Source organism: Paralichthys olivaceus, chromosome 15 (genome assembly GCF_024713975.1).
Source record: "Paralichthys olivaceus isolate ysfri-2021 chromosome 15, ASM2471397v2, whole genome shotgun sequence".
NCBI classification, from domain to species: Eukaryota; Metazoa; Chordata; class Actinopteri; order Pleuronectiformes; family Paralichthyidae; genus Paralichthys; species Paralichthys olivaceus.
Window position 1 is genome coordinate 8,166,814 of NC_091107.1, and position 14,123 is coordinate 8,180,936.

General features: G+C 39.4%; 1 protein-coding gene across 4 annotated transcripts in view; it reads right to left on the reverse strand.

Moving 5' to 3' along the window:
• LOC109635852 (glucocorticoid receptor-like) overlaps nucleotides 1–14,123 on the reverse strand; it is a 66,065-nt gene that overhangs the window by 19,209 nt on the left and 32,733 nt on the right. For 2 of the 4 annotated variants that reach the window (XM_069539670.1, XM_020097294.2), the window contains 2 exons: nucleotides 3,555–3,724; nucleotides 1,843–1,869 (listed from right to left, as the gene is read on the reverse strand). In XM_069539670.1, coding sequence (XP_069395771.1) covers nucleotides 1,843–1,869; nucleotides 3,555–3,724 — 197 coding nt within the window. The remainder of the gene's footprint in view (nucleotides 1–1,842; nucleotides 1,870–3,554; nucleotides 3,725–14,123) is intronic. The other 2 variants (XM_020097295.2, XM_069539671.1) reach the window with 1 other exon arrangement.

A 14,123-nucleotide genomic window follows, 5' to 3' on the forward strand; every position in this document is an offset into this window, starting at 1 on the left:
ATACTGAACATACTACAGCAGCCGGAATACGTGTACATGAGTACCTGCAAACAATGAATGTGGGACATCAAGCAAATGATTAGCTCAGCTTAATGATACTCTCCAGAGGCAGTGTCCTATATTGATAGTTCTATAGTTCTTAAATCAATGTGGAGCAAACATGAGCCTGTATGTCATGCACGTTAACATATATAAATCTAAAACACTCCTTACATGTGTTAAGGCTGAATTCTATGAATATAATAATAAAGTTAAATATTATAGTAGTGGTATTATTATATTATATTATATTATATTATATTATATTATATTATATTAAATTATTATATTATATTATCAAGACATTTGTCAAAATCACGGAGGGAACTAGCTTTGAAACTCAAGAATAATCATATTCCACAGAGACTGGAAATTAATCTGCAGGGCTGGTGGTGTGACAACAAGATAGCAGCCTCGGGGCTGCCAGTTGCAGCCATCACTGATATCACAGGAAGACATTGCAAACAACGGCGTAAACAGCCATCTGTGGTGTCAAAAGTGCCAGCTGATTCCTACTGATATCCTCTCTCCCTTATCCTGCCCTGATCTGTTAACAAGGACCTGGCAGCACCCCTCAGCACAGGCTGATGAAGCCTCAGGCTGGTATCTGTAGCTCACACTCGCTGATGGGCTCTAACAAGAAGTGGTTAGTTAGCTACCCTGTTCTTTTTTTGTTGGTTGGTTTGTTTTTTAAGCACTGGACAGGTTACAATGAAACTTGGAGGAAAGATGCAGTGTTAGTCAGAGAAGAACTTATACAATGTTGGTGTGAATCTGGATTATAAGGCTGGTCCAGGAATGTCTTTCTTTAAAGTTACAAGGTTTAAAAGCTTAACATTTTCTCTGATTTCCCAGAGGATAATTCCTGGAACTTGATGAAAAACAAATCTGGCGTATTTAGGGGACTGATTATTTTAAGTGTGTGTAATTTGGTGCAGCTTGATTCAATTTAAGGGGACTTTAGGAACTTGGCAGAGGTAGGCGCTCTAATGAGTGCCATTCTCAGTAATTAATCTGATTGGCTGCTAATTAAGAAGCAAACAAACGCTTGTATATGTGAAGTTATGACCAGCAAGGATGGTGTTTTTGCACCACACAGGGCAAAAGGAAACTGGCATATCACAAATGTGCGACTTTGGCAATTCACATGGAAACTGCAAGTAACAGCTTGGCCATCTTTCTGCTGCTAAAATACTGATACAAGATGATAAGTCCAGCAGGATGATCGGTATTAGCCATGATATTAGGAAGACACTGATTGGAAAATTATTAAAGGAAAGTGATTTGTTTAACACATCTGTCACTGCTATTACAGGAACCAGGATACAGCCTAAACACAACAATCAGCAGAGGCAAGGAAACACAAAGTTACTGAAAAACACAAAAAAGAAAAAAAAAACGGGAGTTTTCTGACATAAAATCTAAGGAGGTTAATGTGAGTCAAGTGCAAAGAAATCGGTCTAATTTGTGATAGGGCGTGATTGCAGTTATTGGCTCGGCCACCTGTGAGGACGATGAGGTGGAGCAGTCCAAGCAGAAACTCAATAGAAAAAAAAATCACTCGCAGGTAATTTGCACTGACTTGAATTACCATATCAGAATATTTGCATGCATTAACAGATAGTTTGCAGAGGAGACTACACAGAGTACATGTTGAGGCAGATTGGTCTTATTTTAGTGCTGGAGGAAAATACAGTGAAATGAGCAAATCAGAGGCTATAGTTTTATCATCATCATCATCATCATTCATTATTATCATCATCTTCATATTATTATTATTATTATTAAAAGTGCATTATTTACCATCTGTGTTTTGTCGTGCTCTCCATCCTTCACCATAAAGACAACGACCAGAGAATGGAGAGTTGTGGGGGGAGAAAAACAAGAATAACATATCTCAGTGCTACTTTCGGCAGCTCTTTTCAAAATAAAAGTCACACTTCCATTTGAGTGCTTGGAAAACACTGCAGAATAAAACAGCTGATTTAGAAGGTAATACTTTCACACAATCATACAACTCTAGAGATTAATTGTAACGGCTCATTTCAAGTGCTTGTATATATAATTTGACAAGTTTGTACATATATTCTCTAAGAGTAGTAGCCTATAATACATTTCATTGCAGTAAGGAAACTACGAATGCTGACATAATTAACCACCGGTCACATTTTAGTCCAGAGCTGTTGCGTAAATCAAATAATCCATGGTCACACCATCAATTTACATTCAGAATACTGATTTCCCTGCAGTAAGGCTGGTCACTAATTGTATTATTTCACTAGCAATGTTAGTGACAGACATGGAGGAGATAGGCAGATTGTGAGTGTGCAAAGAAAACAGGCTGTAGGTCTTCTAACTGTTTTTGCAATTTTTAAATCTGTGCATTAAGTACCAGACCAGGGTCAATATAATAAAAAGAGTGGTTTAGCAACTTTTTACCAGTAAATTGTTTATGAGTATATATGCAATAGTCCTTATATGGAAGAGAAGCAGAGCTGGGGCGGTGGATTGCACGGTAGAAAGTATTTATCACAAACTACTTTCCATTTGTAAGATGCATCCCTGCCCCTCTCATCACACAGCGATTTCGTCAAGGCAATTAGTTTTAAGATGAACTTCCTGACACACATACTTCTTGCCTGAGACATGATCTGAATTCTGTAGTTGAATGGCTGTGTTGAGATTGACATATAAAAAGACAAGGCAATACTATGTTAATGGAAAAGTGTCATGGTAGTAGTTATATTTTTCATCAAAATTACTCATTTCTAACTTGCAATTTTGTTCCTGGTTGTTTCAGGACAAACAGGAGAATAAAAGAGAAGGTGAGGGGCGGTGACATGCAAGGTCGGGACCATGATTCAAATCTGCAAAAGCGACTACGTGATGTGTGTCTAGTGAAGCTCAACAAAAGCACAACTATTCCACTCTGACATTGACTTGTGAGACACGATTTGATTTTTATTCTGCAAAAGAAAGTTGAAATGGCTGAAGCGTACAAAGGCTTCAAGAGATGACCTTATGTCATTTAAATGAATGAGTCTTTGGAACAAAGTGTCACTGATGTTAACTGCTATTAGGTCCACATGTACAAGGTTGTGAATGTATAATGAAGAATATATGCAAATTTGATTAAACCTTGTGTAAATGTGGCCAGGATTACTTGGTATAAAATGAAAAAAGAGACATTTATGTTATGTGCTTCTCGAAGCCTCTGCACATTTATAGACCGCCCATGCACGTGTTTTGTGATTAGACCTCTTCTAAATACTGTGTGGGTGTGGACAAACTGGATTTGAGTTTTATGACATCATAAATTCATCCCAGATTTCCAATCATTTCCAACCTGACCAGGTCCAATCAGTCAGAGTAATTAAGAAAACATCTGGTGGTTGTGTGCACAGGCTTTAAAACATCGGTGTAAATCCTTTCATCTGTCATTATGGCGTGTGTCACGTTGTGGTTAATGATTGAGTGGTTGACTGAAGGAGTAGATGCAGAAAAGGGAAACCAACCTTCGACCGCCCTCTTGAAGAACACCTTGCAACTGCCGCAGGTTACGACACCGTAGTGGCATCCTGAAGCTTCATCCGAACACACCAAACAGATCTTATGGGTCGGACCGCTGGGCTTGGACAGGCCTGGCACAGCGGAGCTGCTGTTCTCTCCTGTTCTGGGAGACGAGCTGGAATGTAAGCAGAGGGAGACAGAGAGAAATGTGAAGACGGTCGACCTATAGATGTTTGTTGCAAATTCAAGAAAGTGGGCATAGGCTTGGTTTGTAGGTATAGACAGCCTCAATGGCATATTGTATTGATGTGGGAGACAAGACAACCGTTCGGACAGATGTAGTCTCCTAAGGAAACACCTTAACTAACAAATATCTGAAAATTGATCAACATAATAGTTCTGTTCTTTCTTTGTTTCCTGTATGTCAATTATGTCTTTATTCCATGAAATTCATACATGAATAAATATAGAAAAGAATACAGAAATATTTCTCAACTGAATGAAGGATTGTATGAATTGTGTGAAAGAAAAGTTAAATAATGATAAACATTTCTGTTGTGATTATTTGTGGAGACAGATTTTTCAATGTTTCAATGAGTATTGCTCATAATATTTACAGAACTGAACAAAATTAAATGAACGATATTATATTATGTGTTTAGAAAGAAATGGAGTCCAACAAAATGAAAATTGGAAAACTGAAAACAAGGATCTTTAATTGATTATTGATGTTGGCGACATTTTTTTAAATGATTGTTTTTGTTTCCTCAGAATAGAATTTCATTTTTTCACACTCGTAAAAGAAATGTTGATACTGTATTGAATTACTGAAGCTCGAGGAGCAGAGGCTCGTCCCTACATGACCGCGGTAGAAATTAAACCCAGTGAATCATCATCGCTGGTGACAGATCCTCTGCAGTTCCAAACAAGTCTTTGATTTGGTCATTCATGTGACCAAAAATCTGTCAAGTGTGACTAAACATTTTCAGTGGTCTCACCAGTGCACTTGACATTTAGCAGGTCTGGTTCTGTGTGTGTAAATGTTTATGAGTTATTCTTTTCCCACCCACATTCTAAGAAAACCTGCTCCTGCTCTGCCTCTGCCTGCCTCTGACACTGATATTCCTCATCTCTGAATGCAGGTAGGGGAAATGTATTATGAATTTTGCAACTCCACCCTTTATATCTCCTGGAGTAATATCACAACTTTAAAAAAATTACCAGGTTTTCAAAATGACAATAACAACTGACTGTTTCAAGAATAATGCTGCAGTGTCCGGAATCACCTGTCCCCAGCCCTGATAGACCCAGTCCATACCCAACACCCCTCTGACAGCTGTCTCCCCTGCCCCCTCTCCACGGCAAGACATGTAACACTGACCCAACATCTTGGGCGAAGATGAGCTCATCTGACTCAGAGCCAACAACCTTCAAACATATACATGCCTTTTACAAAGAATGAGTTGTCTCATTTCCTTGGCTCCTCCTAAATAATAAAACACATTGCATTTGTTACAAAGAGAAAACGATGCCTTTGCATAGAGTTAAAGTTTAAAAAATGTACAATGGCTCCCAGAAACACATCCTAAACCATGACAGGTGTTTGGACAGAAGAAGTAGTCCCCCCCCCCTTCCCAAAAGGGGAAGAATGCCAACCTCTGACCATCTGAGGCGCATGGGCCAGCTGGGGGGGGGGTGAATCCAGTGGGTGCGAAACCAGCGAAACCACAACAGCGAGCTTAGACCCCTCCCAAGCCTACACTTGTGTTACACTGCAAATGAAAGCCTTGCTTAAAGAACTTGAGAGATTAACATACGCACACAAAGCTGTCATTATCCCTGGTTGTCTATAATTAGACTTAAAGCAACTGAGACACCTGAGCATCGGCATGAAGCTTAACTAGGCACTGAGACCAATTTGTCAGATGTATTGCAGGCAAATTGTCAACATGTCAGATGAGAGTATGAGGTAATAGGGACGTGTGGTGGCCAGACTCCAGACTAGTGTTAGACTGACACTGCTCCGAGATCCACGACAGGAATTTGACGGCATTAGAAGGGCTTAAATGTACCTCTGTTTTCTCCCTTGATTGTTTTTGCAGCACCCTAGTTGGAATGTATATGGGAGTAATGTAAGGGAGCTGGCTTGCTAAGCTTGATAATGACTTGACATTCAGAATCTATAGATATTTTGGTGTTGTAATCGACTAATACTCAAAGAATTGTTTCTGGGGTTTTTTCTTTGCAAGGTCTCAAAGCTACAAAACCCTGTTTGCGAGACAGTAGTGTGTGAAATAAAATTTAGCTTCCAAAACGCAGACCAGGAGCCACACCCCCACCCGTAACCTCCAGCTAGCATGACCTAACTTTATCGCGGATGGTGCCTCATGGTCATTGGAAAGACAGCACTCGCTTATGTAAACTGGACAGCGACCAAGGGGAGTAGAGGTGCTTGATCTTGGCAGCGTCCAGCTAAGTTTATATCTGCAGCTTAACAGTGAACTAGCCAAGATCATTCAAGACACATGAAGACAGGTTTGGCAGTCGTCTGGACAAAATATACAATCACACAGTTTTGCAGATGACATAAAAGCAGTGGGAAGGGAGAGCAGGGAGCTTGTTCCCAGAGTCTGAAAGAGAGAGACTCTAAATCTAGAAATATCATATCCTGTATATTCAAAGAGTCCATGCATCATTTTGGCTCATAGAAAAGTTCAGTATGGCACCGAAATGAGAAGTTAGAGAGGACTAGCTTTTGTGGTCAAAAGTACACCAGTGCAAAAGGTTTATTCAAACATACAATATACATAAGTCAACCTCAGACCATGGAAGGTTGCATGACTTGAACCTAAATGACTATGTACGCTTTATTCAGAAACTGTTTTTAACTCTCCTCCTCATTTTAAGGCGAACACATCCATAGGCGCCCTGACGGCCACAAGTGAATTTGTTGTAACATAAGGCTCTATTCAGTATAAGAGTTATTTATAAGGTTTACAGCAATACTAACATGAATTTCCACAGTGATCACATTGCCTAACATTACCTGTGCAGACTGACGAGACTCTATCTGCAACATTGGCTCTCAGGAAATATACGCTAATATGTACCATACTCAACTTTGGATTGTCAGTCAGGTAATAATGGGGGTGTTTATGGAAACTGTCCTCTTTTAATCTACGTTAGAACTAATTCAACTGTGGTGCAGATCCAGGGTTTTTATTCTTTATTTTCTTTAACATTACGAAATATGGAATTTTAATAATTTCCCAACATTTTCAAAGATTTCTCAGTGAAAAATTCAAGGATCTTGATGAAAAAAGGATCAGGACTGTTAAGGAAACTCATATTTATGAACATGTCCAATTTGGTGCAGATTCAAATAGAGATTGTGATCTAAGGAATTTAAATGGGGTTTTGTGAGGGGACTGCTGGGCCTTGGCAGAAGTATGTGCTTCACTGAGTGCCATTCTAATGTTTAATGTTTTCTTTTTAATGATCCTTTCTGTTTTTTATTAGAGACTATTTTGGTATTTTAATGTTCATTCAAGAGCTAAAAAACATGAACATGATACACAATTCCATTTGGGGTTTTCTGTTAAAAATATGCTGGTAGTGTAAAATGACCACAGGGTGGAGTATGAATTATAACACCACCCACCCACCCACCCGCTGACTCCTGCTCTAACTTACATGCTCCTCCTTTCACTCATCCAACAAGCATGGCTCAGAGCCGCGCAGCACAGTTTCAGGCCTCATTAGTTTTGTCTTCATACTGGACGACACAGCAATAAACAACTTCACTTCAACTTTTGTTTGGTCACTCACACACACACTCAAAAAGTATTTGTGTGTGCTGATGGACAAGAGCAGGGGAAACATGAGCAAAACATGTGAAAAAACAGAAAAAAGGAGGTTGCACTCTCTTTGCTGATCTCTGCCCACATTTCCACAAACGTGTGTGAACACATTTATTCTTCTTATTATTTATTTATTTGAAAATCTGAGTGAGCTACTCTGTGCTGAGGGTTTGAGGCACGATGCCAGTCACTTCTGTTCCTCTGTGCGAACACATGGAAACAATATGTGTCAATACCAACAGGCTATTCAGAAATATTGGAGGGCCTTGGCAGCAAGACTTGACAATAAGACAATAAATTAAACGAAACTCTGCCACAACAGACAGCAGTGTGCCTGCAGGTCTTTGTTAAGAATGCACAAATATTTCCAGAGTGCGCAATGTACAACTGTAAGTCAGATTTTAACTTCTTTCCCCAGTTACTCAGCTTTTTATCTCATTACTGATAAATATTCACAAGAACATGAAAATGCCACCTGCCAACATGTTATGCTCACATTCAGGATCATATTTTTTATTTGGATTCTTACTTGAAAAGGTTTACATGCTCTAATGTTCAGAAAACACATCACTTTCCTCATATTGCCCATTGCAGCAGCTCCTCTTTTCAGCCTCTGTCTGAAACACTTGGTTTTAGCTCCTGTCTCTTTAAGGGCCCCCTCCTGATAAAGCCCAATTAGCTCTGATTTGCTAGCTAGCTCACTCTGTTGTGATTGGTCAACCACCTCCAGCAAATGTAATATCAACAAACGGTCTCCAAAGGACGACTGTCTGAACTGGGCTGAACTGCTGTGTCACTGGGGAACTCTAAACCAGCGAATACAGTGGGAACTGATTGAGAGCTAAACTTTTCCATCAAGATCAAAGCTTGTTGGGACTAATGTGTGGGAACAGGAGGTATGAGATAGACGGTGGGAGAAAGAGCTGGAGAGAAACCGTCACAGTGGTCGACACAAACATAGAAACTGATCGACTTGGTCATACACATTGTTGTCAACATCTGAGAGCACTGTATGTAACGAAAGCATTAGAGATATTTCGATTAAAATCACGTGTCACTAAATGTCTTGTGGCTGTACCCTTTGATAGATAAAATTCTATTCTCTCATGGGAACTATGTCTAAGGCAAGTAAAAACATTAACGTTAGCGACACTTGATGATACACACAGCTGTTGTCTGGATGCCAGTCTATTGTTTGGTTTGTGGTTACCCTCAGAAAAAGGCCGCATGAATTTCACATGTTAGAACATGTTAAAATCACATGTGAAATGTGTGACACATATGTGCCTGTGACATTTTGGTCGTAACATCACATGTTTGTGCCATAAGTTTAACATGGGGACCTGTGTGGGTTTCAGACAAAAAAAAATTGGGGAAAAAACAAACACCACATACTTTACGTGTGATTTTAACATGTTCTCTCTGGAAAGCTCTGACAAAGCCTGAGAGGCAGAAATTCATATTTTATTGCATATTGAAAGCATTTATTCTGTACTTTTGCTGAAGTGAAGTGATTTCCTGTTGGTTTCTGCTAAATGTTTATTTCCATTTTTATTAAGGCAACCATAATGAACCATATGAATGCGTAATGAATGCTCTGTCTACTCTGATAGAGAGTGGGTTCTCGGAAAGGCTGTCCATTGGTGGACAGGGTTGGCTATTGCATCTTGATCTTCCAATTTGATTTAATATGATTTGTGATGATTCAGTTACATTAGACATAAATGTATCTAATCTATACTTCTTAGAATTTATCATGGAAACTTGGATTCAAGCAACTAATGTTTCCTTGAATATAAAACTGTGTCAAGTGAAAACATCATACAATGACTACAACAAGACACATATTGTTTAGACCTATATGTCCAACACAGCTTAGCCACAATGACAAAAACCAACACCACTTACAAAAGGTGTCATCACCATTCATATTCAAAAAGAATGAATGCTATCTATGCACGTGGACTGTCAGTAGCAGATGCCTCGACTATCACAGACAAAGCAGGAACTGAAAGTCTGCTCACTAATTCATCTGCACTGTTTGTATTGGCAGGGCCTCCGCCTGATATCTGCACACAGCTGGTTAGCTAGCATCAGCTCCCAAGCAGGGACAGACTGAATAATAGTCAACTTGTGAAGCTTTACAAATCGTAGCCAGAGATAATATCTCATCGACAAACCCTGAGCTCAAGAGCTCACAATCCTCTCTCTTTGTTATGAGAAAGCCAGAGTCAGCCAACTGTCTTTAGTCACGACAACTTAAAGTTACTTTATAACTTTAAATAACATTTTTCTGTTCGTTGTAAAAATGCAATTTTAGCAAAGTAGACAACTTTTACATATTGTGTTCACTGAGAAAAGGAGCAAATGAAAAGACAGATTTTAGAAATCAATATTGTGATCATTCAAATAAAAGTTGGAATATTGGAAATAAAAATGTTTTAACCAGACCCACTTTTTAATAAAATACACTTTTCTTCTGGTCTATCTGAAGGGCATCCCTCGATACACTACAACTAATATAATAATATCACATATTTTAATAAAAGACAAGCAAAGTTAATGTCAGAAGCATCATCAAATTGAAAACAATTGCACTGCATATAAACACAAGCCCTCCGAATAGACAAAGACTGTTGTAACTGTAGTGCAGCCTCCATCGTAAGCGGTAGAGGCTGAATCGCTGCTAATTCACTTCGAATGGCCGAATTGCCGAACTGCATTGTAGTTCCACTGCGTCGCTATTCTCCCGCTGCTTATGGCAGATTTAAAGCGGAATTCAACTTTTCATGCTGCAACAAAGGCATCAGTCAATACAATCGTGTTTAAACAAACAGGCGAGTGCTACCGCTAGCCAATCGCAACAAATATAGGGTGGAGACGGCTGGCTAACCTGGTGTGTGTGGATTTTAACGTGCAACTCTTTAGCATTGTATTGATAGTGAGCACGGGGCATAAGCTTGAGATTCAGCTTCGTTGTGTGTCCCAGGCATGAAACTGTGTTTTTGTAATGGCGATCACGTCGACAGAGAGCCTCGGGCATGCTCATTGTCAAGCGTTTACACAAAGCATACATGTGAGTCTATTGTAATACACTGCCATCATAAAAAGATTGCTTGATGCAGGTATGAATCAAAATATGGTCATTATTCTTTAAGCCATTTGTCTTACTTTGGCAATACTGTGCAGCCCTGAATGCATCCACAGTCATTCCACTATTTCTCTTTTTGCCTTGCAAATCATTATTGTGCAATTTTCACTCTTCTACTGTACTTTTGTCTTCCTGCCTTTCCCTACTCTCACTTCCTCTTTCCATCACATTTGTCTTTCTCTCATTGCTCATTCCCCCCTCCTCTTCCTCTTCCCCTCACCCCGCCTCATCTGCCTGTTATATAATATGTGTACTGCTGCTGCTGCTCGGGCCGACTACCCCCAGCCCCCCTCGCTCGACCGCTCAGCCAATCCGGTGTCACTACTGGCAGGGAGTATGGAGTAGGTCAGGCGAGTCATGGGATTATCCAACTCACCTACCCGGAGACAAGCGTACACAGCGTACAGTGTGTGTGTGTTGATTTGGTCTTTGAATTACTATGTGGAGCCATTGGTTGCTACAGAGGAGCACAGTTATAAAGCTACCCTTGTTTCAGAAATCATCATGTGATTGTGTGATGGCTCCTTCTTTTCTCCTCTCTCTCTTTTTTCTCCCTCTATCGCTAAACTCCCACCCCTCCTCACATCTGAGTCTCTACATCTCCTACACACTGCTGTCACTTCAATCATCATTTCATAGCATTAGCCTATTCTTACTTTCTTGTTTTTACTTGAACTGGTTCAGTTGTATGATTACATTTTTTTTCCCACTTGATCCAGACTCACTGGTAACAAGACAACACTGGCTTTATGTTCAAATCCTACATTTACATAAGTCGTTGGCCACATGATTTATGACTGTTCCATGTCAGAGGCGAAACGAGTAATGTAGAGCTGCAAAACCGGTTGATGCTGATGTTGAGGTTAATGGATGAGTCAACAACTTGTACGACTTGGGTGGTTCACATCCATTTCCTCCCCATGGTTTCTAGTGAACTTGATCTTTGTCTAACCTAAAGTTGCTTTTATGACGAAATATATTCATACCGTAACCATAGAAATAGTCAGCAGATCAGTAAGCAAAACACAAACTAACAAAAAAAAAAAACAGACGCACCAGGTCAGAATATACTCATACCTGTCAAGACGATGACAAACGACTTATTTTTAGCAGTGTTTGACATTTCACTCTTTTTAATTGGGCGCTTTCACGTCTACCTTATTTGATTGAGACTATTCAGTTTAGTTCGATCTAAATTAGCAGGTGCCTCAGATGACGGTCCCGACCAACGGTCTAAAATTAACTCTAAGAGGGTTTGGTATCAGTCTCAATCAAAACAACCATGGAATGGAACAGAATCATTTGTAGTGTACAATTTTTTATATGTATAATATACAAATATTTCGGACTCCCGGACCAATCGCAGGAAAAGGAGATAGCATTAAATGATAGGAGAAGAAGCGTAGATGCCTGTCCTGCAAACCTAAGTCTTAAAATCAAAACTGTGCGCAAAAAAAAGAGTCAGAGAGCAGAAAAAGTGAAAGCTCATATTGGAGCAAAACAAGTTTATAATCCAACAAGGCTCTTTGACTTCTTCTAACACGCAGAGTAACAGTTGTTTGTGCTATTTCTCCCACATGTTCCATTGTGCCACTTTCCCTCTCTCTGGTCTATGCACACAGATGTTTATAAAGAATCATCAGCAACGCAGCCACAATTGCAATAGTTATTTCCACTGTGACTGGCAGTGGACCAAGGGACTTTTAATTCAGATTCTGAAATAAATGACTTCTTTTCATCAGGCCTGATTGCATATTCTTTCTCTGTACCTGTAGATCCATTGTGTGCCCACCCAGTGTGCTAACACTATGCTATAATAGCATCACACAATGCAAAATCCTGAATAAACTTGACATAATGAAAATGTGAAACATATAGAACACATTCAGAAGTGGTGAGGGATCAAATGTATGCTCCTGACCGCAGCTATGAACAAAAGAGACTGAAGCTTGAGAGAGACCGTTCCTCTGGGCCACATCATTATTATCACTGTTTATATTTCTCTTACTGGAATCATGCTGTGATGATCAGTGGATATCAAAGTTATTGAGGATATTGTTTTACCTGAAACAGATGATAACAAGTGTGCTGTTATTAAAAACTGTTAAAACCAGGTTATTAAATAAGATTTAACAACATCAATAATGCAATCTCGCTGATAGGATGAATGTCGATGTGAATATTTAACATAAGAGGGCAAATGAGAGCAGCCGAGAGGGAGACAAAACGTCTACTGTTTCTTTCTGAGTAGGTTACGGTTTAGGCTAGATGAGGTCACATGTTAGATCTCTGGAGTGTAGCTATGCCGTTGGAATGTGGAGCTTTACAGGAAATTGGGCCACATGGTGTCGACCACAGGGAATACAATGAAGGGCAATGACATAATCATTCAACTTTATCCCTGTTAAACTCAATGTGAGTTCTACAACAAGAGCAGGTTTATCGTCCAGTTGAGCCAACTGTCAAAACTGATATCAATTTAGAAAATGAGGACTCTGTTCTTTATGTGTATGTGCAGGATATAATGATGTGGGTTATGTTTACATTTATACTGGTTTGAATGCATTATTATTTATTTCAGCATAATACCACAAAGTTGTGGTTATGGATATTAAAGGTCCAGTGTGTAAGATTTAGGTGAAAGGGATATTTTGACAGAAATTTAATAAAATATAATCCTGGTGATGTTTTCACTAGTTTGTTTCATCTAAATTGTAAGAATAGTTTTTTTTTTTCTTTACCCTAGAATGGGCCCTTTATATTTAAATACTTTATATTTCTTTACCTCGGATGTGGTTCCTCTCTACGGAGGCGGACATGTTTTTTAGGTAGTTAGTAGCCCAGACTGGACAAACTAAACAAGTTTTGAGTTTTTATGACAACTGAAGACTACCAGAGGTACTCTGTCATGTTTGGAATACGGAGAGTTAGGTGAGGGGTACTCAACTGCAAAATGCAACTTCACCACTAGATGACACTAAATTCTACACACACACTAAACCTTAAAAAGGTGACTTTTTGGTGACTTTTTGTTGCAAAAAACCTAAACTACCTGAACTGCTAAACAATAACATTTATAAGAAATAAAAAGAAATAAAACAAATACAATACCAAATGTATCGAACTTGCATTGTTTATTCTAGAAAAACAAACTTTTCATATCAGCAAAAATAAAAGTTGATACCGATTTTTCTGTGAAACTGCAGTGTCCACTCACAATCTAATGTTTTATGACTTTTTTTTCTCCAATAAGGAATGCTCAGCAGTACATGCAGCTCATGTTTGAACAATATTATATTAATGAGATGTGGAGAGTCTCTGACCTGCACCGCAAGAGCCTGAGTGTGTGGGGACCCTTGAGGAACCTGAAGGGATGATTCTAACACTGCTGCAATAAACCCTGTAAGTGTGTGTTGTACAGCCTAACCTTGGCACAAGGGAGGTGGACGGTGTGTGTGTGTGTGCGTGTGTGTGTGTGTGTGTGTGTGTGTGTCTGTGTGTGTTGCAGGGAACCTTAAATTGCTCCCTGTAGATTCAATTTGCTGCTGACACATTGTGTGTCT